At 46.6% G+C, this 23418-nt stretch overlaps 1 protein-coding gene across 1 annotated transcript in view; it reads right to left on the bottom strand.

Annotated features, from left to right (window-relative positions):
* The window catches only part of KIAA1549L (KIAA1549 like), a 256074-nt gene that overhangs the window by 59250 nt on the left and 173406 nt on the right, over window positions 1–23418 (bottom strand). The window contains exons 10-12 of the mRNA XM_045557763.1: window positions 18319–18490; window positions 7512–7675; window positions 2301–2485 (exon numbers count right to left, since the gene is read on the bottom strand). Of these exons, the coding sequence (XP_045413719.1) occupies window positions 2301–2485; window positions 7512–7675; window positions 18319–18490 (521 nt within the window). The remainder of the gene's footprint in view (window positions 1–2300; window positions 2486–7511; window positions 7676–18318; window positions 18491–23418) is intronic.

Genomic DNA, 23418 nt, shown 5'->3' with positions numbered 1-23418 from the left:
AAAACTTTCTGGATCATCTAACAGACCCATTCTGAGAGGGCGGGCAGTCCTTATGTGGCAGGGATGAGGAAACTGATGTGGCAAGATGGGGAAGCCAGAAACATAGATTCACGATGGGTTTTCTCCTGGGTTTGGTGTCTTAAAATCTTCCCAAATGATCAGAATCCCATGGTCAGCTGGACTTGAACAGGGGTGAGGTTTCTCCCAAAGCTCTGGCAATGATATAGCCAGCCATTAGTAGAATTATTTTTATGGTATAATTATGAAGCAAATGTAGAAATCCTTCAGGAGTATAGACATTATTTTCTTTATCTGTATTTGTTTCATAAGCATATACATACACACACACAGAGACACACACTGGGTCTGTGAAATAAGCTGATATTTCTTAATAAAAATTTGGTGGCAAGTAATTGAGTTTGATTATCAAGAGTAGGTGCCTTGCTAATCCCAGAAGAAATGCTTGTTCTAAAAAAATGTTTTTAAAGACTTCACACAAATTGCTCAACTAGAATGGCTAGAAAATAATTTTTATCCTTCCTGGAAGTGCTATGTTCATATCCTAATTTTAATCATTCTATTTATTTATTTTCAGTGTCCTCTAAATAGGTGTTAAATAAGTTGTTAATCTGCCTCTATTGTATTTGGCAAAGACCATAATGAGAATCACTGCTGTCGGTAACACGACTTGCAAGTTAATCCACACAAGTCGTCTATTGCTTCTCTGTGCATTTCGACTCTGTTCTGCTCAGGCTCTCCCTGAACCCTGGGTACGCCACTGCGGTAATGGACCTCGTGTGCCCACACCTCTCTGTAACCAGCCTTTGGGGAGTCCTCTCCCACAGTGACTCTGGACTTGGCTGTGTGACTTGCTTTGGCCAACAGAACAGTAGCAAACTGACACAACCATAGACTTGAAAAATGTTTGCACTTTAGAGCTATGTTTCTTGCTGCCCTTGGAACCTTGGAACTGCACTGTGAGAGATCCAGGGCTGGTCTGCTGGAGGAGGACACACCACGTGGAGAGAGGCCACAGGAAGTGGGGCCACTCCAGACAAAGCCAGCATCAACAAGTCAGCCCAGCTGACCTGCCACCTGACTAGAGACACATGAGCAAGCCCAGCTGAGATCAGCCAAGCTCAGCCCAAACTGCTGACACACCAAAATCACAGGCTAAATAAATGGCTGTCGTTTCAAGCTCCTAAGCTTTGGAGTGGTTTGTTGGGGAGTGGCTTGTTGATAACTAATCCACATGCCCCAACCTTTCCTACACAAGCTGAAATCCGATCCTCTGTTCCTCTGCACCTGGTTCAGAGGTACCAAGAGCTCCTGGAAGTCAAGCCTCGTTGCCTGTAACCTAACCTCTCCCATCTCTCATCCACATTGCCATCAGAGCAGTCTCTCTTACAGGATGGACAGCGCTGCCCTAATAAAGAACTTTCAGTGGCTGCCCATTGCCTAGAGAACAAAGGTCAGACGCCTCAGCCTGGTAGTCAAGACTTTCTGCAATTTTAATGTATCTTCTCATCCCTCACTAAACCCTAGCCACTATGAACTCTCAACTCTAGGGTCACTCACCACTTGGAGAACGTGCCTGCCCCTCCTCTCCCCCACTCTTTCACACTGGATGCCTTTATCTCTGCCCACCTATTCCGATCCCACTCACCCTTCCAGGCTCAGCTAAAGCATAGCTTTCTCCACGATGCTTCCCTTGGTTAGAATGAAGTTCTCCCTCCTCTCTTTCCTACAGCCCTCCACTCAGACTCCCTGGTGGGCACCCACACATCGTGCTTGGTATTCCAGTTCTCTCTCCCTCTCTCTCTCTCTCATCACGAGATCCCTGGGGTCAGGGACCAACCTTATACATTTCTGTTGTACTCCTGCAGCCTGTTGGAGTGCTCCGTTCCTAGTAAAAACTGAATAAACGGTGTCAACTGAAATTGGAAACTCTACTGAGAAATTGCCAGGTAAAATACAACTGCACTGAATCAAAGGCACTGCTTTTAATATGAGTTAAAAATATAAGTGTGACATCAGTGCCAAATTTGTTATGGTAAATATAAGAGCTAAGTCTGCTGTTGTGGTTATTAGTGAATACGAAACCTTACAAAAGGTGGCTCACACGAAGCAGGTGTTGTGATTCCCGTCATCTATCTTGGCCTCCTTTTCAAATATTCAGACTGAGCATGAAGGGGAATTTTTAAAGAGAACAGTGGAACCGACTCGAGGGCATTCAGCTGTTCTCATCATCTGTTATTTCTCTTGCAGACACGGAGGGGCAGGAGTCGGCCCAGGCTCACCTCTTTCTGGTCTCAGTGGACTTGGCCGTCTTGACGGTGCTTCCGTCCTGCGCGATGTCTCTTTCCTGAGGCGCGTCTCTCACGGGCAGTGGGAGGACCACCGTTTCCTGAGTCACGGGAATGACCTCCTCGTCCGCCCCTTGCTGGCCCAGGTGTTGCTTGGCGTAATCAAAGCCTTGTACAGGCTGCAAAGAGGACACAGGTTTGCATTCACATTTCTTGGGAAGTGTGACTCTAACCACAGCTTTAAGAGAAGACGTGCAGCAAAGTGCACATATTGGCATGAAACTTGGCTTTCTGGTGAACAGGAGTTAACTCAAATCCTCAATCGTTATTTCTCCCTCTGCAAAATCAGAATCCGTATTCATTCTACCTAGCTACAGAATCTCTACACATAAGACTTGCTCGGAAAAATGAACAGTGTAAACGAGACACAAATAGGTGTGTGAGAACAAATTCTTTCAAGGATTTTAGACCACAAATTTTAAGTGAATGCATACTGCGAATAAGAAACAATTCTTAACTGATACATTAAACAGGTCCTGTGGATTAGCTCTTGCCTAGAAATATTTGGTTACCCCTTAACTCCACTCCCGTAGACCTTCATGTGTAACAGTATGTGTGTGCCTTTGCCAAGTCTCAATTTGCTCATCTGAGAAATGAAGATAATCTTATCTGTTTCACCTCCACCACCCTTGAGTATTAGTGACCACAGATCTGAAAACAGAGGGAAATGTGTTACCACTTGTGAAGCAGTACAATCATTAATAATGAAATGGAATTTATGGAATCGCTCTTTAACCCACACCTCTCCCTTAAGCAGGCGGGTGCTCCTCTCACTCACTCCTGGGAGATTGGCAAGGTTTTAGTTGCACAGTGTCTGAAATCCCAAGTGCATGAGGCATCTGTGGACAAAAGCCAACAGCCTCCAAAGTTATCTTCCTTAAAACCACATCTGTCACTCCCTCATTAAAAGTGTTTCAGCACCCAAATTCTTTGGCAAGGTACTCAAGGCCCTTCACATTCCAGCTGAGCCCACCTACCCAGCCTCATCTCTGTGAGTCCCTTCCCCACCACACCCCTACTGCCCCCTCCCCATTATCCCATTCCATTTTGTTCTGAAGACACGGCCTGTGCTTGGTGCTGAGGACACAAAGAATAATACCTGGTTCCTCACCCTCAAGGAGCTCACGGTTTCAGCCTCATTCGAGACTACTGGTACAATCCTGAGCACATTTCATCAGTTACGTCACTGCATCCTCACTATAGTTCAAGGAGGTAGGGATTATGGGTCCCCATTTTACAGATGAGGAAACTGAGGTTTAGAGAGGTAAAGCCACTTACCCAAGCCCACACAGCTGGCCTGTGATGGAGCCAGCATTTGAACCTACTATGTGACTAGGTCATCTAACCACCGCTTGGATGAGTCTGCCCACGGCACCTCCTTTCCCCCTGCAGCCGCCATTGTGGTTGGACATCTCCTACCATACTTGGCCTGGCTGAGACTCCTGGCCTGTCTGTGAGGAACTGGGAGTCTCCAACAGCAGCTAAGACTTCCCAAGAACCTAGTGATGGGGACAGCTAGTGCTGGGCCTGTCTCTCCCTCTCTCCCCACTCTCTCTGGATTTGACCTTACCCTTTACACTGGGTTGAAGTTATCTGCTGGATTCTTCAGGTGACTGGGTCAGTGATGGGTGTGCAGAAAGAGAGACATTAAGGAATGACAGGCTTAAAAGGTGGCCATTTTTATTAGGTTAATTACACCTGCATTATTAACCACAAAAATCCCTGTGTATGTTCAGTATTTATGGCATGCAAAACATTGACACCTCATTTCATCCTCACAACAAACCCATTAGGTAAGCAGGGCAAACATCACAGTCTTCATTTTATAGATAAGAAAACAAAAGCTCAGAGAGGTTCAGTGACTTGCCCAAGATCACACAGCTAAGTGGTGAATGACTCAAGACTAGTCAGTCCCTCACTCTTCTAACTCCCAAGGTAGTAGTCTTTCAACTTCAACTTAAAAATTACTGGAGATTAATTAATTTCCCATTGGACATACTAGTGACTCCCAACCCTAGTAAAACAACATCATTAAGTATCTATAATTACTCCAATGAGTTTTATAAAATTATCAAATAAAAATAATCTCCAATAGTTTCAAAGGTAGATACATCGCCAAGACCTTTTAAGAAAAAAGTATATGTAACAATAAAAGCCAACTTGTATGTAAAATTTATTATGTACCAGGCAGAGCTCAAAGCAATTTACATATTATTAACTCACAATCCTCACAACAACCTATACACAGATATTCTTATCATCCCCATTTCACAGATGGGAAAACTGAGGCACAAAGATGTTAAGTAACTTTCCTGAGGTCATACAGATAGCATGTGTGAGAGAGAAAACAGTCGGCTGTTCTTAGCAGGTGACTGACCAGTCCCAAGCAAATGGTTATGCCAACCATTATCGGCCCTCCAAGTGCCACCCTGCATCTGGATATGGCCCAGCTACTTTCCCCTAAGCTTGCCTGTTCCAGGGAGCCATATTCTCTTCATTACATGAAATAAAAAACTGGAACAAAGGCTGTAAACCCAATGACAAAGAGTACAGAGAAGTGAACTAGGAAGAAAGGAGGTGATGAGAATCATGACACCTGGTGCTCTTGCATTTATCATTTTCTCGACATTCTGCCTGCAGAAGCCCAGCTGACGACAACGGTAACAGGGTATGTCTATGGCACCTTGTCTCTGGAGAAGGCGGTGGTGTCCACGCTGTGGCCTCAGCTCCCAGGAAAGCCACACTCACCTCCTCTGCTTAGCACATTAGGTTTATTACTGAGTCTCGGGGAGGATGCCTGGACTATCCTCTGGTGCTGTTGCCTACATTCTAAAGACTCAGTGATGTCCCTGGGACCATCCTCCTAGTCTACGATTTGCAGCAAAGGCTAACTTTTTCATTCTGCCTTGTGCCTCGGCATTAATTGCATTCTGCTCACATGCACGAGGCTGTGAGAAGTGAGGCGGGCGGCCTCCCTTCTCTCCAACACCGCAGTGTCCCTGGCTGCACAGCAGAACTGCAGCAAGCAAGAGGCAGTTCCACCCTTCTGGCTCCTGTGATAAAAGGGCTCTGGAAATCTACGCGTGTGGCCCAGCCTCATTGAGGGAAAACAACCAGCACCACCACACACGAGCGAATTCAATCATCTCGTGGAACATAAATTTGCTTGATTTTCAATGTCAGCCAGGTATCGCACAGAGCACGATGCACTGGGTAGGAACACAAAAGCAACGATGGAAAACCACAAACATTAATCTATTCCACCTTCAAACAGCTTTCAAGCCAGAAGGTATGCTGAAATCGTGCATTGCCCTACTCAGTTTGGCAGATTAATAAAATTTTAGTTTAATTTATAATGCCACTTACAACCTCAGTGTGGCGTGTTTCGCTTTCCTGGACTCAGGTGCAATTAGATGCTGGTAATTACTGTTATGTCCAAAAGGCTCACGTTGTAACTAAGGTAAGAGGGAAATGAAATACCCTTTCTTGGAACAGTTTCATTTTTCACTGCTTGGGCAATTCCCAATGTTCACTTCTTCCCAACATCTTGCGTCTGGGAAGCAGGTGCCTTCGTGTCAACAGAAACAACAACATTCTTTGGGGTTTGGCTTTTCTGGAGACAGTGTCTAATCAAGCTGCAGCTTCGCAACAGGTATGTTGGTTTAACAAATAATAAAAATCCTTTGATTTTTTTTTGTGCTGAAGCGAGGTGTGATCATCTGGAAAGAACTAAGGCACGCGTGACCCCGTAAGGACAATCTCCAAAGCTGACATGCATTGCAATGGATAGGAAGTGTGAGGGGTAATTCACTGTTTCATTCCTGCACAGGTAGACAAAGCTCGGAAATCCAGACTGGAAGAGCATCCCACCTGCCGAATCTCAGGGTTGAGGTAGATGTGTGATGGAGAAAGAGCTCGAAGACTCAGGTGTGGGCCTCAGTCTGCTGCTGGCTGTGTGGCTTTGGGTAAGTCCTCAAGTCTCTCTTCCTTTTGGGTTTCTTGGCAGTAAAATGAGGATAATTAAACCTTCCCTGGCTATGACCTACCTCACAGGGCTGCTGTGAGGAACAAATGAGGTGACAGACCTAGAAGAGCCCAGCAAATTATAAGACATTATTTAAACATCAGGTACTACGGTTAGCCCGTTTCCCTCAGGCAATGTCACAAGGGGAGCTACGTGCCTGGAAAACGAGCCTTCAGAATTGCCTAGACCATTTCCCTCCCAGGCTCCAGAGGCGGGTGGTGCAGGGACGTGCAGGCCACAGAGGAAGCACGGGTCTCCAGGACAGGCTTCAGTGGAGCCCCTGAGCTGGAGGCTGCTGGCCGGGGCTCTGTCCACCACGGCAGCCTCTGAAGGTCCAGCCCGCAGAACATGGAGAGGCCTGAGGGTCTGATGTGCCCCCAAGAGCCTTGCATTAGAAGCTGAGAGACCTTGTCTTAGTGAGTTCAGGCCACTATAACAAAATACCTTAAACTGGATGGCTGACAACAGAAATTTATCTCTCACAGTTCTGGAGGCTGGGAAGTCCAAGGTCAAGGTGCCAGCATGGTCAGGTTCTGGTGGGAGCCCTCTTCTGGGGTGCAGGCCACCAACTTCTGTTGTCCTCCCATGGCGGAAGGGCACTAATCCCATCCCCAGGGGCTCCACCCTCATGGCCTACTCACCTCTCACAGGCCCCATCTCCAAATACTGTCATGTTGAGGGTCAGGACTTCAGCATGTGAATTTGGGGGACACAAACCTGCAGACCTGGTTCTACCACCAGTTCTGCTCCCTACTCGCTGTGTGACTTTGATGGAGTCACTGTTCCTGTGTAAAGGGAGGGCGTCCAGCTGAATTCGCTCTAAGGGCCCTTCCAGGTCACTCTAGCTCCTAGTTTTCTGTACCTCAGTTTCCTCATTTGTAAAACAGTAGTCCTTCCTCAAAGAGGGGCTGAGAGTGAGAGAGTGGCTGTACGTAGAGCGCGTGGAAACACGGCCGAGCAAGCACCTGGTAACCACGAGCCATCAGGTTCTGACTCTGAAATAAAGGGTCTCCTTCAACCTGTGACGGCGCTTCTGAAAGCACTCGCCGTGGCCTCCCGAGCCAGAGGGAGACGCAGGCGGAGCCCCCGCAGGCCCGGCCCGGCCCTCCCCCACCGCCTACCTTTGCCCTCTGAGGCAGGTTGATCATGGTGTCTGGCTTGAAGTCGTTCTTGTTCTTCCTGCAGAGCACGGCAGTGATGATGATGATGATGACCGTGACCACGGCGATGGGCGCCAGCACCGCGGCGATGATCCACAGGTTGTTGGGTGGATTCTTCACCACGGCTGTGGGAGGAGCCATCAGCGAGCACATGACAAGGAGCACAGGGAGGAGGACATAGCCCCCCACCCCAGAGTCACGAGACAGGAGGATGTGGAGGATAAGAGCGTTTGGGTCAGAAAGCCTCTGCCTCTGCAGCTGTGTGACCTCGGGCAAGTTACCCAAGCTCTCTGAGGCTCAGTTTCCTCATCTATAAAACGGGGCTATCACTCTGTGATGCCTGGGCGTGGGTCCCAGCAGGTGCTCTGTAACACCAGCCTCCACCACTATTAAGAGGAGGAGGAGGAAAAAGAGGCACCAGTGTCAATTTTCCCCACCGGCCGTGTCCAAGAGTCCAAAGAGAAGAGGAGAGAAGAAATCTGAGCATAAGAAATGTGTGCGGGAGTCAGGAGGCAAGAGCCACAGAGAAATGACCTCTAAATATTGTCGTGAAGTCACCCTGTGAGTGAGCGGATGGCTCTCCCCCAGAATGGCTGGCTGGGAAGCTTGGAATGCCTCAGTCTAATCCAAAGGATCAGGCTGTTCTCAGAACCAGCGTAAAGAAGGGCAACCACAGTGCCTGTCACTAGGAACGTGCTGCTAGAACAGAGGGGGTGGGACGGGGATGAATTAACCCAACACGGCAATTCTCATGCTTTAGATCATGACAGAGACTGGGCTTACACAGATGTACACATTTGTCAAAGTTCATCACATGATATATTTAAGATCTGTACATTTCTCTGTAAGTAAATATTACCTAAAACAGACAAATATTGATCTCTAGTCAATGATATGCAAGCTCAAGTGTTGAGGGCTGAAGTCTACCTATGATGTAACTCACTTTGAAATGCATCAAAAAAGAAAGTGGATTGATGGGGGAATGGATGGACAAACAGGTGTATAAAAATACACAATAAAATGTTACGTGTGGGTTCCAGGTGGTGGGAACATAGGTGTTCACCATGTAATTCTTTCAACTTTTGGGTAAGCTGGGTTAGGATAATGTAAGAAAAAGGAAAAGTCGTCAACACGAGATGACTAAGTCTCTCCCAGGATCACTTGGAAAGGATACTTGGAAAACCCTTTGGTCCAATCCAAAAGCCCAATAGACTCTTAGAACTGGAGTAAAAAAAACAGTAACCAAAGAGCTTGTCTGCAGGGAGAAAGAGTTACTGGAAGAGAGTGGTGTCTGCAGGAATCTAGAGAAAGAGAACCAAAGGGCAGGCAAGGACCAGACATGCCAGGAGAACGTGCCCCAGCTGCAGATGTGGGCACACTAGCTGGATACAGGTCTGCCCTGGCGGACGAAATGGCTGCACTGGCTGTTTCAGCTTGGTGATGCTGTCCGTTAATACCACCCAGCTTCTCTCCTACTCCCTAGACGGTCTCACGACTCACGGTTTAAATACCATCTGTGCTCTGATGCTGCTCATGCACGTATCTCCGTATCTCCAGGCAGGACTTCTACTCTGAACTCTAGACTCCTACATCCAGCTGCCAACCCAAATCTCCAGCTGGACACTTAACAGACACACCAAACATACTATGTTCAGAGCCCAGCTCTTAACCTCCCTCCAAACCTGTTCTTCCTGAGATGGTCTTCACTCCAAGCAACGGCAGCTGCTTCATCCACCTGCTCAGGTGCATAACCCTGCCATCGATGCTGACCTTTCTCCTGCACTCTCACCCAACATCCTGCTCCCCAACAAACCTGTCACCTCCGCCTTCAACACAGACCCAGGATTTCTTCAGTTCCTTTTACCACTGGCTCCAACTGGGGCCCATGTTACCAACACCTCTCACCTGAGTCACTGCAGTGGCCCTCCTCCCTTGCCCTGTCGCCAGTGGTCTGTTCACAAGACAGCAGCCAGAGTGGTCCAAAACCCAGATCACAACACTCCTCTCCTCAAAACGCTGCAGGGGTTCCTACCCCATTTAGAGTAAGAGTCGGTGTCCTTGTAATGTCTACAAGACCCTAAGTGACCTGGGCCCCCATCCCCCGGGCAGCCTGGCCTCCTTTTCTACTTCTCTGGCCTTACAACCTGTTGGTCTTCCCTTAACTCACTCTGCTCCCATCCCACCAGCTCCCACTGGTCCTTGAACGTACAGATATGCTCCTGTCTCAGGGCCTTTGCACTGGCTGATCAGAATGATCTTCACCCAGAATGTTCTTCCCCTAGATATGCACCTGGCTTCCCTGTCACTTCCTGCAGGTCCCTGTGCTCTGTGTATGAAATAATCGTCCCTGCCCCAGGCACTCTCCATCCCCCTCATCCTACTTCAATTTTCTCTAAAGCAGTGCTGCTTTTTCTTCTTCTTCTTCTTTTTTTTTTTTTTTTTTTTTGAGACAGAGTCTCTCTGTCACCCCTGGTAGAGTGCAATGGTGTCATCATAGCTCACTGCAACCTCAAACTTCTGGGCTTAAGCCATCCTCCTGCCTCAGCCTCCTGAGTAGCTGGGACTACAGGTGCGTGCCATGACGCCTGGCTAATTTTTCTGTTTTTAGTAGAGACGGGGTCTCGCTCTTGCTGAGGCGGGTCTCAAACTCCTAAGCTCAAGCGATCCACCCGCCTCAGCCTCCCAGAGTGCTAGGATTACAGGCGAGAGCCACCGCGCCCAGCCTAAAGCAGTGCTTCTTAAACTTTAATGTACAAACCAATCGCTTAGGGAGCTAGTTCCAATGTGGATTTTGATTCTGTGGGTTTGGGGTGTGGGTCCTGAGGTTCTGCCTTTATAACAAGCTCCCAGGTGATGCCCACATTGCAGGCCCCTCCTCCCACACTTGGAGTAGCAAGGCTCTAAACCATCTGACATCCTGTGCCTGTGTCTGCTCATCATGTCACCCCTGCCCCTCCATTAGAATGTTCACTGCAAGAGGGCAGGGAGTTCTTTGTCTCTTGTTCACTGCTACATCACCAAGGCCTGTAACAGGGCCTTGCATATAGTAGGTGCTCAATTAAAAGTTGAAGGACTGTATGCACAGACTATCATTATCCCTGTTGCAATTTGGCTCCCCATATAAGTTTTCCTACAGGACAGAGTATCGACAACTTAGAAGGAGAAGTCCCATCTCTGTGGTAGTTCTAGTCTGTATTTTAAATCAATATATTGGCAAGCTGGTTTATATATCTATCTCTTGTAAGCCTGGTTAGCATGAGTTGGTCCTCCTGGTCCTGCTGAACTCTGGGGGCCACTAGGCAAAGCTGAGGGCCAGACTCTGGTATATGAAGACTCCACCAGTACAGGCCACGTGGTGAGGACCTACCTAAGAAGCCAGATGGCCTTCCTCTCTGACTTTAGCCACTCTCTGACTTCAACTGGTCCCTTGTTATTCAAGATCTGCCTCTCATCTGGCTGTCCTCAGGCTCAGAATACTATTAGTACAAAAGGGGACAGGCGTGGTGGCTCATGCCTGCAATCCCGGCACTTTGGGAGGCCAAGGCAGGAGGATTGCTTGAGCCCAGGAGTTTAAGGCTGCAGTGAGCTATGATGATGCCACTACACTCTAGCCTGGGCAACAGAGAGAGACCCTGTCTTAAGAACAAACACAAAAACAAAAACAAAAAAATCATTAGCACAAAAGGACTTCTCTTCCACGGTTTTTAATCAATTGGTAATTAATCACATTAACTTCCAAAAACAGCTCATTAGATAATGTGCTTCTGTTGACATTAAACACTTAATTGCTACTGCTTTCAGTAATTCGTATTTATATGTGAGTTTTATGTCATTAACATTTTTTAAAGTTTAGAGCTTCTGTGAAAAATACCAATATGCTTCTTTTGGCTAGGCTATTCTATCCTGATGGAGAAAAATGTACAGTGTATCAGGGTATACCCTAAATAAATATATATTTTTTTCTTCATTAGCAAGAATGAATATTTATGTGTTCCGCTTTTATTCAGTTTTATTGTTTTAGTGGGTGTTTCTTCTTGGTGCAGTATGTAAAATCCCTTTACCTATATTTGAATAGGGAGAGAACAGATTTATCTTACATACATTAATAAATTCATTTAACAGTCAAAATGAGAGTAAAGTTAGGTCAACTGAAGTCATCCAAACCCAATACATTCATTGGCATAATGATCTTAAAGTACAAAGTCATGTCTGAAGGTGAAAAGGAATGAATGGTTATTTAAATTGCAAGAATTTCAGTAGAGGGCAGATAGGAAAAAAAGACATATTCTGAGCACCTACTGTGTGTTAGGCGCCAAGATAGGGCCTTTGCCTGCCTGCTATTCTTATCCCCAATTTGCAGATGAGGAAACTGAGCCCCAGGGAGGTCACATATTTTTATGAAAAGTTTCTCTTAAACAGTTTAAGTTGGTTCTGAGTTAACCCCCATGAATGGAAGTATATACTTGTGTGTGTGTGCATACACACGCATGCACAAGTATTTGTCAGAAGGAATGAAATCAAAGAGTCCAAATAATCTAAACACAGAATAAGTTATTTTCACATGGAACAAATGTTGAAAGGAGAAAGAATCCATCAAAAATGTTTCCGGTTCATCTTTGCAGCTGTCTCCTACATCTCGAACATCCAAGTTCACAGCTGGTGTGAGTGGATGCAGGGGAGAGTCTGCCCAGGGCCCAGCGGCTGCTGAGTGCTCGGTCCCTGCCGTCCCCCTGCCAAACCCTCCCACGGCCTCTCATCCCACTCAGGGCCCAGCCCACAAGGCCATAGCGACCGTGGTCCTCGTCTGCACCTCGGTCCTCATCGCTGCCACTCAGCCCCCTCAAGGCCTCCTCCCTCTGCCTGGAACCTGGTCCCCAGATATCCTCAGGGACTGTTCCCTCCCTCCACTCCTTCAGATGTAGGTTACCTCCTCAGCGATCCTCTTCTGGACACCCCAACAATTTTAAATTGCAACCATTATCTTCTTGGCATCCCCCACCCCTTCCCTGCCCAATGTTCCTCTGTAGCACTTACTAGCGTGGAACATATTGTTTATTTTGTTTACTTGACCTACCCACTCAGAAAGGTAAGCTGCACGAGGGCAGGGCTTTTTGTCCATTTCATACACTCCTCTATCTCCAGTGCCTAGAGCAGTGCCCGGCACATAGTAGGTGCCCGATAAATGTTTGTTGAAGAACGTGAGTCCTCTTCGCCAAAGCGTCAGCCTATTTCTTTAAGTGGCATTTTTTTTGAGATAAATGTCTGATGGCCGTGTGAGGCAAACCACTTCCCACTTCAGTCTGCTTCTCCTTGGGGAGACTTTTCTTCATTCCATCCGCTGCACAACCGCTCTGAAGGGCCCCTCACTCCGGACCCTGCAAGTGGGGCAGCTGCTTCCCGAGGAGTCCAGCGCTGCCCTGTCACCCAGAGGTGATGAGGGCTGAGCAGGCATTGCACACTCCTGCCTTGGCCCCAGGGCTAGAGATTTAGAGGGTGCTGGAATACACACAGCATTTTTTTTTTTTTTTTGAGACACAGTCTCGCTCTGTTGCCTGGGCTAGAGTGCTGTGGTGTCAGCCTAGCTCACAGCAACCTCAAACTCCTGGGCTCTACCAATCCTCCCGCCTCAGCCTCCCGGGTAGCTGGGAATACAGGCATGCGCCACCATGCCTGGCTAATTTTTTCTATATATATTTTTAGTTGGCCAGCTAATTTCTTTCTATTTTTAGTAGAGACGGGGTCTCACTCTTGCTCAGGCTGGTCTCGAACTCCACCAAAGTGCTAGGATTACAGGCGTGAGCCACCACACCCGGCCTGGAATACACACAGCATTAAGGCTCTCCCTTTAGGGGGACAAAGTGTTCTACTCTGTGACTCTTTTTTCTTTCTTTTCATTGACATTTATTGTATCTTTGACTAAGTTTGTATGTAAAATATTCCACAAGACATCTCACCTTGTCTTAATGTTGTCTTCTCTGTCTCTCTTTTTTTTTTTTTAAAGTCCTGACCTCAGATTAACATCGTAGGCTGATTTCAAAACTACGGGGAGAAAATGGGACTTTAAAAATCTCTGCTGCCTCTTCTTCACTGGCCTCATCTTCCTCCCTATCTACTCCTGGGATGGAGGTCTTTCCCAAAGTCTGTCCCCTTGTTTTCCTCTTCTAGCTGCTAGCTATATTCCTTTCCCAGAAACTCACATTTTTTCTGGGATTTTAATTCTAACCTGTGTCTGCATAATTCTCAGTTTATAGTGTTAAACTGAATCTCTCTTGAGAGATCTAGACTTGAATTCCCAACACCGTTCCTAACCCTCACAGGATACCCTACCAGCAGCCCCTCCATACCCCAGCAGCACCCCCGCGACAGCCCATGGGCACCCCGCGAGACATCGTCATCACCTGGGACTCAACAGGGCCCAAACAGTAAACGACCTTCCGCCTTCTAACTGCGCCCTCCTCTCCAGCCCCGTTAGTAGCACCCTGTTCTCTGTATCACGCGGGTTCTCAACCTCCAAATCTCCTCTCTTCTTCATTCCCTCCCTCCTTCAGGCTGCCCACCTCATGGCTAAAGAAGACATTCAGCTGCCACTTACTACCTGCGAACAGGTGGCCCCGGATTGCACCAAACCCTTTACAGGCAATGATTCTCTCTTCTTAGCCCCTAAGTAGCTCTATTAGGTGGGTGTTTTTTATACGACCACTTTACAGACGAGCAAAATGAAGACCAGAGAGGCTGATTAATTTGACTCCAAGCTCCACAGCCAGAAAGTGGAAGAGCAGGGCGTGGCCCAGGCTGCCTTATTTCACAGGCTCCGCTCTCCACTGCACGGTGTCCTCTCGCCACGTGCCCCTCTCAGCACCCGGCAGCGGCGTCTAGAAGGGCAGTGGCTCTGCCTTCACGAGAACAGAGCCAGGCAGGCACCGGGGCTGGATATGCCCAGATGGATGAGATGGGGCACCTGCTTTAAACAGCTCACGAGGGAAGGAGACAGAAAACAACTTGCCATTCGTGATCAGGGCAATGGAAGCTTCTGGAACTAAGAGAGACAGAGGGCTGTGCCTCAGGGGCCAGGAGAGGCTTTGAGGAGGAGGGAACGTGCAGGGTGAACACTCTCGCGTGGCTGAGGCATTAGATATGAGGAGAGCAAACAGGAGGCATGACGGAAAAAGACTGTGCAGAGACCCGGACGCCTGCTGCGCACCTGCTGTCAAGACCCATTTTAAGGAGTTTGGATTTTATTCTGTGAATGACAGAGAGCCACCAAGTAGTTTTTAAAGTGCGGTCAGTGTAAGATCAGAATCCATGTTTTATGACAATGACTCCAATATGGAGCAGAAGGCACATCCATGGGAGAGTGACTGAGGTGAGTCCTTTGGGCAGCTACTGCCACCGTCCAGCTGGGAGAGACCCAGGACACGGGGAAAGGACCCGTGAGTGAGTGCAGAAGGGAGCTGAGAGGACCAAGCGGATGTGAAGGAAACAAAGGAGCGCAGGTGAAAGGGTCCCAGGGTGGCAGCTTTGCAGCCAGACAGAGCAGGGCTCCACCCCTGCCTCCCCGACCCCCGCTGAGCCCGGCCCTCCCTCGCCACCCGGACTCTCCCTTCCAAAAGGCTCCGTGCATCTCTCTCTCCTCTGCCCAGCCTCCTGCCCCATCCACTGTTCCCTACCAACTGCCACCAGCAAAGCCCCCTTAGCCTCAGCTCCTCTCCTGACACCCCACTCACTCTTGCTGTCACCCCCGTCCCCAGCACCACAAGGCCTGGGGTGGAAATGCAGAGGTCACGGAGCTGACAGGCTTAAGCAGCGGATATTCTGGGACAAGTGATGGAGAGGATGGGACAAGCAGCCAGGAAAAGTCTCCAGTGAGTGACGGGGGGCGGCCCTGGCTGGTGGGGGGTGTCTCCAGACGACCGCAGAGAGGAAGGGGGAGCTCAAAGGATCTGGGATTTTGAAAGAGGGGAAGAAATGGCCTGCACATGGCAGTGAGGACCAAGGAGGTGGGAGGCCTGCCACCCTCCCAGCACTTCTCTAAGCAGTCTGCTCCCGATTCTCGGGGTGCGTGATTGCACCCGAGCTCAAGTCCCCCCACAACCTCAGCCTTGGCTGCCAGCTTCACTTCATTATGCCCCAAGGGAGCAGCAACAATCAGAGACAGTGTCCCCCGGCTTCCATCACCAAACGTGCCCTGTACTCTGCTTTCCCCCTCGTCCCTGCACCAGGTCCCAGCCCTCATCCACTCGAGGACTTTGCTCCTACGGTCCCGTCGATCACAGCATCCCCCTCGGCATCCACGCACACACCACTATCTCCCATGTGCCCTCCGGCAAGCACCACAGTAATCAAATTCTCCCCTTTGCCGTCACTACGTCCCCACCCGGCTCCTCTCCTCAGCCCCTCTGGTCCCGATTCCACTCCCGCCCAGGTCACGACCTCCCCTTACCAAAGCCCACCAATCTCCATCCTTGTCGTACTCTGCCTCTGGAGAACAAACACTGACACAGGAGCTCACTCCCTTCTCTGCGATTCGCTTTCTCCGCGTGCGTCCTGGCCCCCCCACCCTTTCCTGGGTGTCCTCCCACCTCCCTGCTGCTCCTGGCGGATGTCACCTCCTGGCTTTTGCTCCTCCCACACACGGATTCCCCAGAGCTCAGTCGTGCCCTTTTCTCTCTCACTAGACGCATCACCTGGTTATTCTCACCTGCTCCCTAAGCTCTAAATGTCGCCTATACGATGACAAATCCCAAGTTCATGTCTCCTGAGTGCCACGTGGATGTCTAGTTGACATCCCACACCTGACATGTCTAAGTGCAAACTCTCAATTCCATCTGCCCCAGTCCCGTGCCTGCCCCAGTAACCCTCTTGGTCCTGGACCTTTTGCATCTCAACAAATGACACCACGACCAGTGCTCAAGCCAACACTCACGAGTCACCCTTCATTTCTCCGATCCCACCTCCTTCTCCGGCCACACACAGAATCATTGTCTTGCTCCACGGGCTCCGTCCCCCAAAATATCCCGAATCCACCCACTTCTCTGAGCGTCCACCTCTAGCACTTTTGCCTCTCGCCTGGACCTGCAAAGGTTTTCACTCCTGTTCTCTATGATTTATTTCCCACCTGGACAGGGGAGAAAGAGTCGAGAACAGAAGCCTGGTGAGTCCACCTGGAGAGCAGGCAGCAACACGGATGAAGCAAGGAGCTGACCAGAGAGGAGGACAGAATCCACAAGGAGGGAAGGAGAGAGGTGCAAAGGAAGAGAACCTTAGTTAAAAACATCATTTCAAACACAAGATTGGAGAGTGGCCATCCTCATTCCCAGGCAAAAGTGTGTCTGTGAGGATGTGCTGGCCGAGCATGACAACACGTGGTCTAGACCATCACCCTGGAAGCAAAAGTCACCTGGATTAAGGGAAGGGATGAGGAAGAGATGAAGACCCCAAGCCAGGCGTCAGGTTCTTGAGGAGCATGGACATTGACGAGGAAACCCATGAGAGATGCCCTTCCCTGCTCAGCACGCTGCCAAATACTAACGTTTCTACCACCCAATCTCTCCCCTTCATGCCCTTCCCATACTTCCTTTACAGCCCATGTTTGGGTCCCCAGTGCCTGGGACACCATAGAGCCTCACTGGTCCTGCCACCTTCTGTGTCCTCCCATCCTGGACACTGTGGACCGATTAACCTCCCTGAAGAATGGGCAGTTCCAGTGATATGACTCCCCTGCTCAGAAATCTCCAGCAGCACCCCAGGGCCGATCACAGTACGTACAATCTCCTTCCCCTGCCGTTCACAGCCTGACTCACCCAATCAATACACCTTTCTAATTTCACTGACCCCTCCAGGCAATTTGAACTCCTTATTTTCAAGCACACCTGGTACATTTCACCTCCTGTCTTTCATTCATGCTGCTCTCTCTCTCTCTGTCTCTGGAAGCCCCCTTCCCTCTGCTGAAATCTTAGGGTACAATACAGTTAAGAACACAGGTCCGAAGTCAGACAGATCTAGATGCATATCTTACCTACCTAAGTACTTGTTCTGTGATGCTGAGCAGGTTATTTAACTTTTCTGAGCCTCTGTTTCTTCTCCTCTAGTTTGGATCTGAGTAAACATTGCTCCGATGAGAGTGGAAAGTGAGAAAATCTAGGTAAAGTAACTAGCATAGGAGCTGCCACAGGGGAGGCTGTTCAAAGAGGCAGCTATTATTTTTAATATCCTTCCTCTGTTCATTCCTTCCAGATGCCCCTTCAGAACGAGCCCTCCCTCTGCTGGGCCCTGTGTCTCACTGCCTTCCTGCAGCACTCCCCTGCATCTGATTCTACTGCAACTGCATTACCTCCCCTTGCTCTTTAAAGGTAGGAAGCAGGTCTCGCCCCCTTCTGTATGTCCTCCGGCACTGAGCACAGTTCACGGAGGACTCTATAAATGTTTTTTGAATCAAATTATCTTTAATTCTCCGGGCATACAAATATAATCTCAGTTATAGTGATTTTTCATGGCTGATCACTAGATCATACTGAGGAGGAAGAGTGGGTAGGACTTGGGGGCAAAGTGATATCATTGTCGTCATCCCAATATGCAAAACGTATCCCTCACCCAAAGTCTATTGCTTCAAACAACACAGGAAACATAGCCAATTGATTTACTTAAGAACCTTCCGGAACAGAAATACATTTAGCTCTGAGACTACGAACATGAGTTTGGGGAACCACTTTGATTTGCAGGAAACATGTAACGGCATTAAAAATGCTGAATGAAAAGACTATCCCCTTACGGTCAGCCTGCAGAAGGACAACGTGGTGCAGGGTCAGGGCCATCCTTTGGGAGTCAATGGTGCTCAGGATCTTGGCAGCTGCGGTCCCCAGCAAAGGCTTTCCGTTGTACAGGGTGTAGTACGTCAGCTCCGCTGGGTCCTTCGGGCCTGGCACACGCTGCATCTTTACCATCTTTCAGAAAAAGAGATGCTGTGTGTTTATAGGGCATCTTGCATGCACCCTGCAATCACTCGGGCAATCAGCAGCTCTTCTCTCCTGACTTCTGTGGCTAAGTGGACCCACAACACAGACGTTAGACAGCAACCTCTGCATCCCTCCCTATACCCAACATCTTAGGAAGCCTGCTATCACTAGAGCGGGAGACTGAGAGGAGAAAAAAGGATTGAAAAATATGAACATCTAGAAAGAACAATTTGAGGTTGGAAAAGAAACCGTGGACTAATGATGTTTCCCAACCCTGCACAGAACTCTGGCCTCATTTGAAAATAGGCCTTCACATTTAATTCAGGGCATGTTAGGTTATTCTCAAATGAGACTTTTAATTTCAAATATCTGCAATTGCCAGACAGGAAAAAAAATTGACTTCCATGTCTGCAATTCAAAAGATCTCTGATAAAAGCAGTACTTGGAAACTTAAAGTTCTTTTTCTAAAATAACATTTCTGCTTTTTTTCACTCTAAAAGTTATATATAAAACTATAGGAAAATTTGAAAATATGGAAAAGCATCAGGAAATGAAATAAAATAAAAACAATCTCTAATCTCTACACTACAAGCTAATTATTCTTATCATTTTGGAGTATTTGTTTCCATTTTTGTTTTTTACCACACAAACCTTTATTATTTATCATACTCTATATAATATCATATATTGCTATTTTTACTTGCATCTTTAAATGGCCTTAAATATAACAAAAGCATGAGTATTTATTTCTACATGGCATTCCAATGCATACCTCATAAACTTATTTGACAAATACTCTATTACTAAACATTTAGATGGTTACTACATTTTACTATTGTAATTAACAATTGTTAATCATAAACACTAAAGTATAAATCTTAATACTACATACTGTTCTACTGCATGCACGCCTTTATTATTGAACATTTAGGTTATCAACTTTTTGCTATTATAATTAACAACTGATAAATATAGTATAGTATTTTCTAAAGTATATGTTACAGAGTATGAGTTTCATAGAATAATAAAAGATATTACAAAAATGTTTATAGCAATATTGTTCATAATAGTAAAAAACTTGAAAATTCAAAAGTCATTAATAATAGACTAGAGGAAAGAGTTAAGGTATAGTCCCACAATGAAACAACATACAGTAGTGAAAATCAGTGGACTATGGCGATTCCTATCAACATGGATAAATACAAAAGCCTGATGTTGGGCAAAAGAAACAAATCACAGAATATGAAATTCAACAACAGGCCAAGTGTATTATTTAGGGATACATACATGGATGGTAAAATTTATACAAAAAATATGGAAATGATTTAATATAAAATTTAGACTAATGCTCAACTCTGAAGGGAGTATAATCAGAGGAGCCTTTTATGTAAAAGGCTTCTGGGGTAAGGTAAGTGCAATGTTCTTACCCTTTGGGTCGTGGGTTCTTTTTATTAGTGTTCTTTGAATTGTGCATATTTCTTACACTCTTTTATATGTATGTTACATTTAACAACTAAATAATAGATATTACTACAACCCAATAAAATGTAGGCAAAAGATCTGATAGACACTTCAGAAAGGAAGATATCTGAATAGCCTATAAGCACATAAAAATGCCCGATGGGGAAATTCAAATTAAAATCACAAGATACCACTGTATACCCACCACAGTGGCTAAAATAAGAAGGACTGACAACACCAATTGTTGATGAGGATGTGAAGCAATTGGAATTCCATGTCTGGCTTGTGGGAGTATAAATGGTGCAACCACTTTGGAGAAAGATCTAGCAGTTTCTTATAAAACTAACGTACATCAACCCAATGAACCAGCAATTCCACTCCTATTTCTAAGGAAAATGAAAGCATGTGGCCACAAAAAGACTTGCAGAAGAATGTTCATAGAAGCCTTGTTGAAAGCTACAGACTGGAAACAGAAGAATGGATAAACGAACTATAGTATGTTCACACAAGAGAATATTATTTGGCAATAAAAATAAACTACAGAATAATGCAACAAAATGCATGAATCTCTAAAACACTACACTGAATCAAAAAAGCTTTACACAAAAGAGTATGTGCTGTAGGATTCCATTTATATGAAGTGCTAGAACTTCAAAACCAATCTAAGGTTTGGAAGTGTATGGAAATGCATGTTATGGAAAGTGTAAGGAAATGATACATGTTACCAAATACAAAATAGTAACATAGTTTATAATATTAATAGCAGAACCTAGATTGTGAGTGTTTGGGCGTGCAATGCCTAATATTTCAACTTTTCTGTGAGTTTGAAAATGTTTATAATAAAATAGGGAAACATAGATATTACCAAAAACAAAGGTCTTATTAACATTTAAATTTGGAAAGAAGTATGTTGAACAAAATGAAGGAGAATTCTTTTACTTCAAGTCTTTTTAGAGTTTCGATAAGCCCATGTGCTTTGGGAATCTTCAGGATGGGGCTATGGGGTGCAGACTTGCCCCAAACAGTTTGGCCAGGTAGTACCTTTGCCGCAAGACACCTGCCAGGTCATTTTCTGGACACTCTGGAAAACACTGTCCTTACCCTTTTGTCATTGTGTTCTCCTCTGTCTCCTCAAGGTGAATTTCTAGGAGTTAGTTTGTGATCCTCTAAAAGGCTCTTGTCTAAATTCCTCACTTGCCCTCCAGAAAGGTCAAACTCATTTAGAGTGTTTGAAAAAGCCCACTTCACGGCACCCCATCATTACTAGGTAGTGCCATTTTACTAAGCTTTGCCAGGTGGAAATGGCATCTCGTGGTCATTAAAACTTGCATTACTTTGATTACAAATAAAGTCAAACATTTAAAAAATTTCATTAGTCATACGTATTTCTTCTTAGGACTCCATTTTTCAAATATGTCAACTAGAGAAATATCTTTAAATTTTAGATATCTAAATCTCCATATTCATGAAGGTAGCTTATCTTTTTAAATGATCTGAGCCCAGAAGAAAGGCCTCTGGGTGGGAGGATGATGTAAGCTATGTTGAGTGAATTTTTAGAGGGGAAATTTGGCATGTTTTGCTTTTCCCTATTGGAAAAGGAGGTACGGAGAGTGTTAACACAACCAGATAGAAGGTGAGTGACCATTCAAATATCTAATAGCTTCACTCAATTTTGATTTAATAGCAAATTCTTCCTACCGAGATTTCTTTAAGGGTGAAGTTAGAAGGTGATCTACAGCCTCTGAAAATTAGGGATTTGCAGAAATAAACCCCTACTTGCTTCCCTGAGACTTTCCAGGCAGCTAAAGGGGCCAAGTGCACTGAGCCCTTAGAAGAAATGAGGCAAAGAACATCTCTCTGGGAACTTTCAGACATGCAGAATGTGCCAGGTTTCTTAGGTTTACAAATAACACCAGGATTGTAGCGTGGTCCTTCCTCCCCCTTTGGCTGATGCAAATCCCATTTCACAGTTGTCTGAGCACCAGTGACTTCCTTTCTGTCATTTGGAAGAGTGTAAATTACAGGGCTCACATGGAACCTACAAAGGGGAAATCACAAACCTGGCACACGAAATCAGCCATCCCCTCCCCTCATGATGAGGTTGTCACAGACCACAAAGATTTTAGAACCAACAGGACAAAGGGCCAAATTCCCCAACTGTGAATGGAGGGACCTGGAGTCTCCATCAGAGGCATGATGCAGACTCCAACAGGGAAATGTATCCTAGGAGATGGGTTGTTTGTACTCCCAAGATTGCCTGGGGACATGATCTGCAGACAGACTGTGCTAATGGCTGCAATTTCTCTTGAAATGCTTCCTCATAGACAGTGTGATACTATGCATGTGTGCTGTGATTCAGTTATACTCTAGATGTGGGCAATGACCTATTAGGGGTTCACATGCCAGGGCTAGTCATCTAGATTCCAATTAGGAAGTCCCCACTCCAGAGGCAGCTACCAGGAGTATTTCTGTAATTTGATATGCTCAACAGAGCTTTGCTAATTAGCATGACAAACGTTAGAGATGGGCTCTCATTGGTGAAATTAGTGGTATTCAAAATATGTGGATTGGCTAGGACATGCCACAGACACCCCTACACCTCCAGGAACTAGATAAGGCATCTAGAGAGGCTTAGAATCCCTACCCCTGGGCATGACTACTCCCTCCATCAGGGTGCCTCAGAAGCAGACCCTGAGAAGAGCTGAGTGCTTGTAGTTTAACTGAGAGGTGCAAGGAACTGACAGGAGGGTGAGGAGGTGATACAGGGACGGGAAAGGAGCCTACAAGTGGTGCATTATTAAACCAGTTACCACAGTGAGTGACTAAAGCTTGATTCTGTGGGGAAGCTCTGGAAATGATCGAAAACATACATTCCAGCATTCTCCAAGCCAAGAGGCAAGAGAGGTGGGATATTTATACCTTCATCACTGGTTAATTCCCAGGCAATTCTGGCCAGCATGGAACGTGCAAAGTGGGTTTGGGACCTCAAGAGCAGACCTCCAATAAAGACCCAGAGGCTGGCTGCTGGCATTCCAATCGGCGTGCATAGCAATGGCAGGGAGATATGGGCAGAGCACCAGCAGTGTCTGCCACCTCTCCCTAGCCCCAATCTCTAGGTCATGGTCAGGTGTTCACCATAAGCTTGGAGGGTTCTTTGTGTTGAAACTGACTAAATGCAGATAACAGAATGCTGCCTCTGGAGCACTGGTGGATCTGCCATTCATAGTGGCAGTGGTGCGACGGCCTAAAGGACAGAGCTGGGACTTCATTGAGCTTACAGAACAGGCTGATGACAAGTTTGTGCTTGCTTACTAAGACCTTTGTTTCATAAATACCTGCATGTGTGCAGATTTTGTTCTGAGACCTCCTTTCTTTATAATCGAGTTAGTGACAATGTAGGAGGAGAAGCTCTCACCCTCCTTTATGTTTTTGATGTTATGACCATCAACACCAAA

Source organism: Lemur catta, chromosome 7, assembly GCF_020740605.2.
Source record: "Lemur catta isolate mLemCat1 chromosome 7, mLemCat1.pri, whole genome shotgun sequence".
In the NCBI taxonomy this organism is placed as follows: domain Eukaryota; kingdom Metazoa; phylum Chordata; class Mammalia; order Primates; family Lemuridae; genus Lemur; species Lemur catta.
The sequence above is the reverse complement of the archived record's forward strand: the minus strand, read 5'-3'. Positions and strand labels throughout refer to the sequence as shown.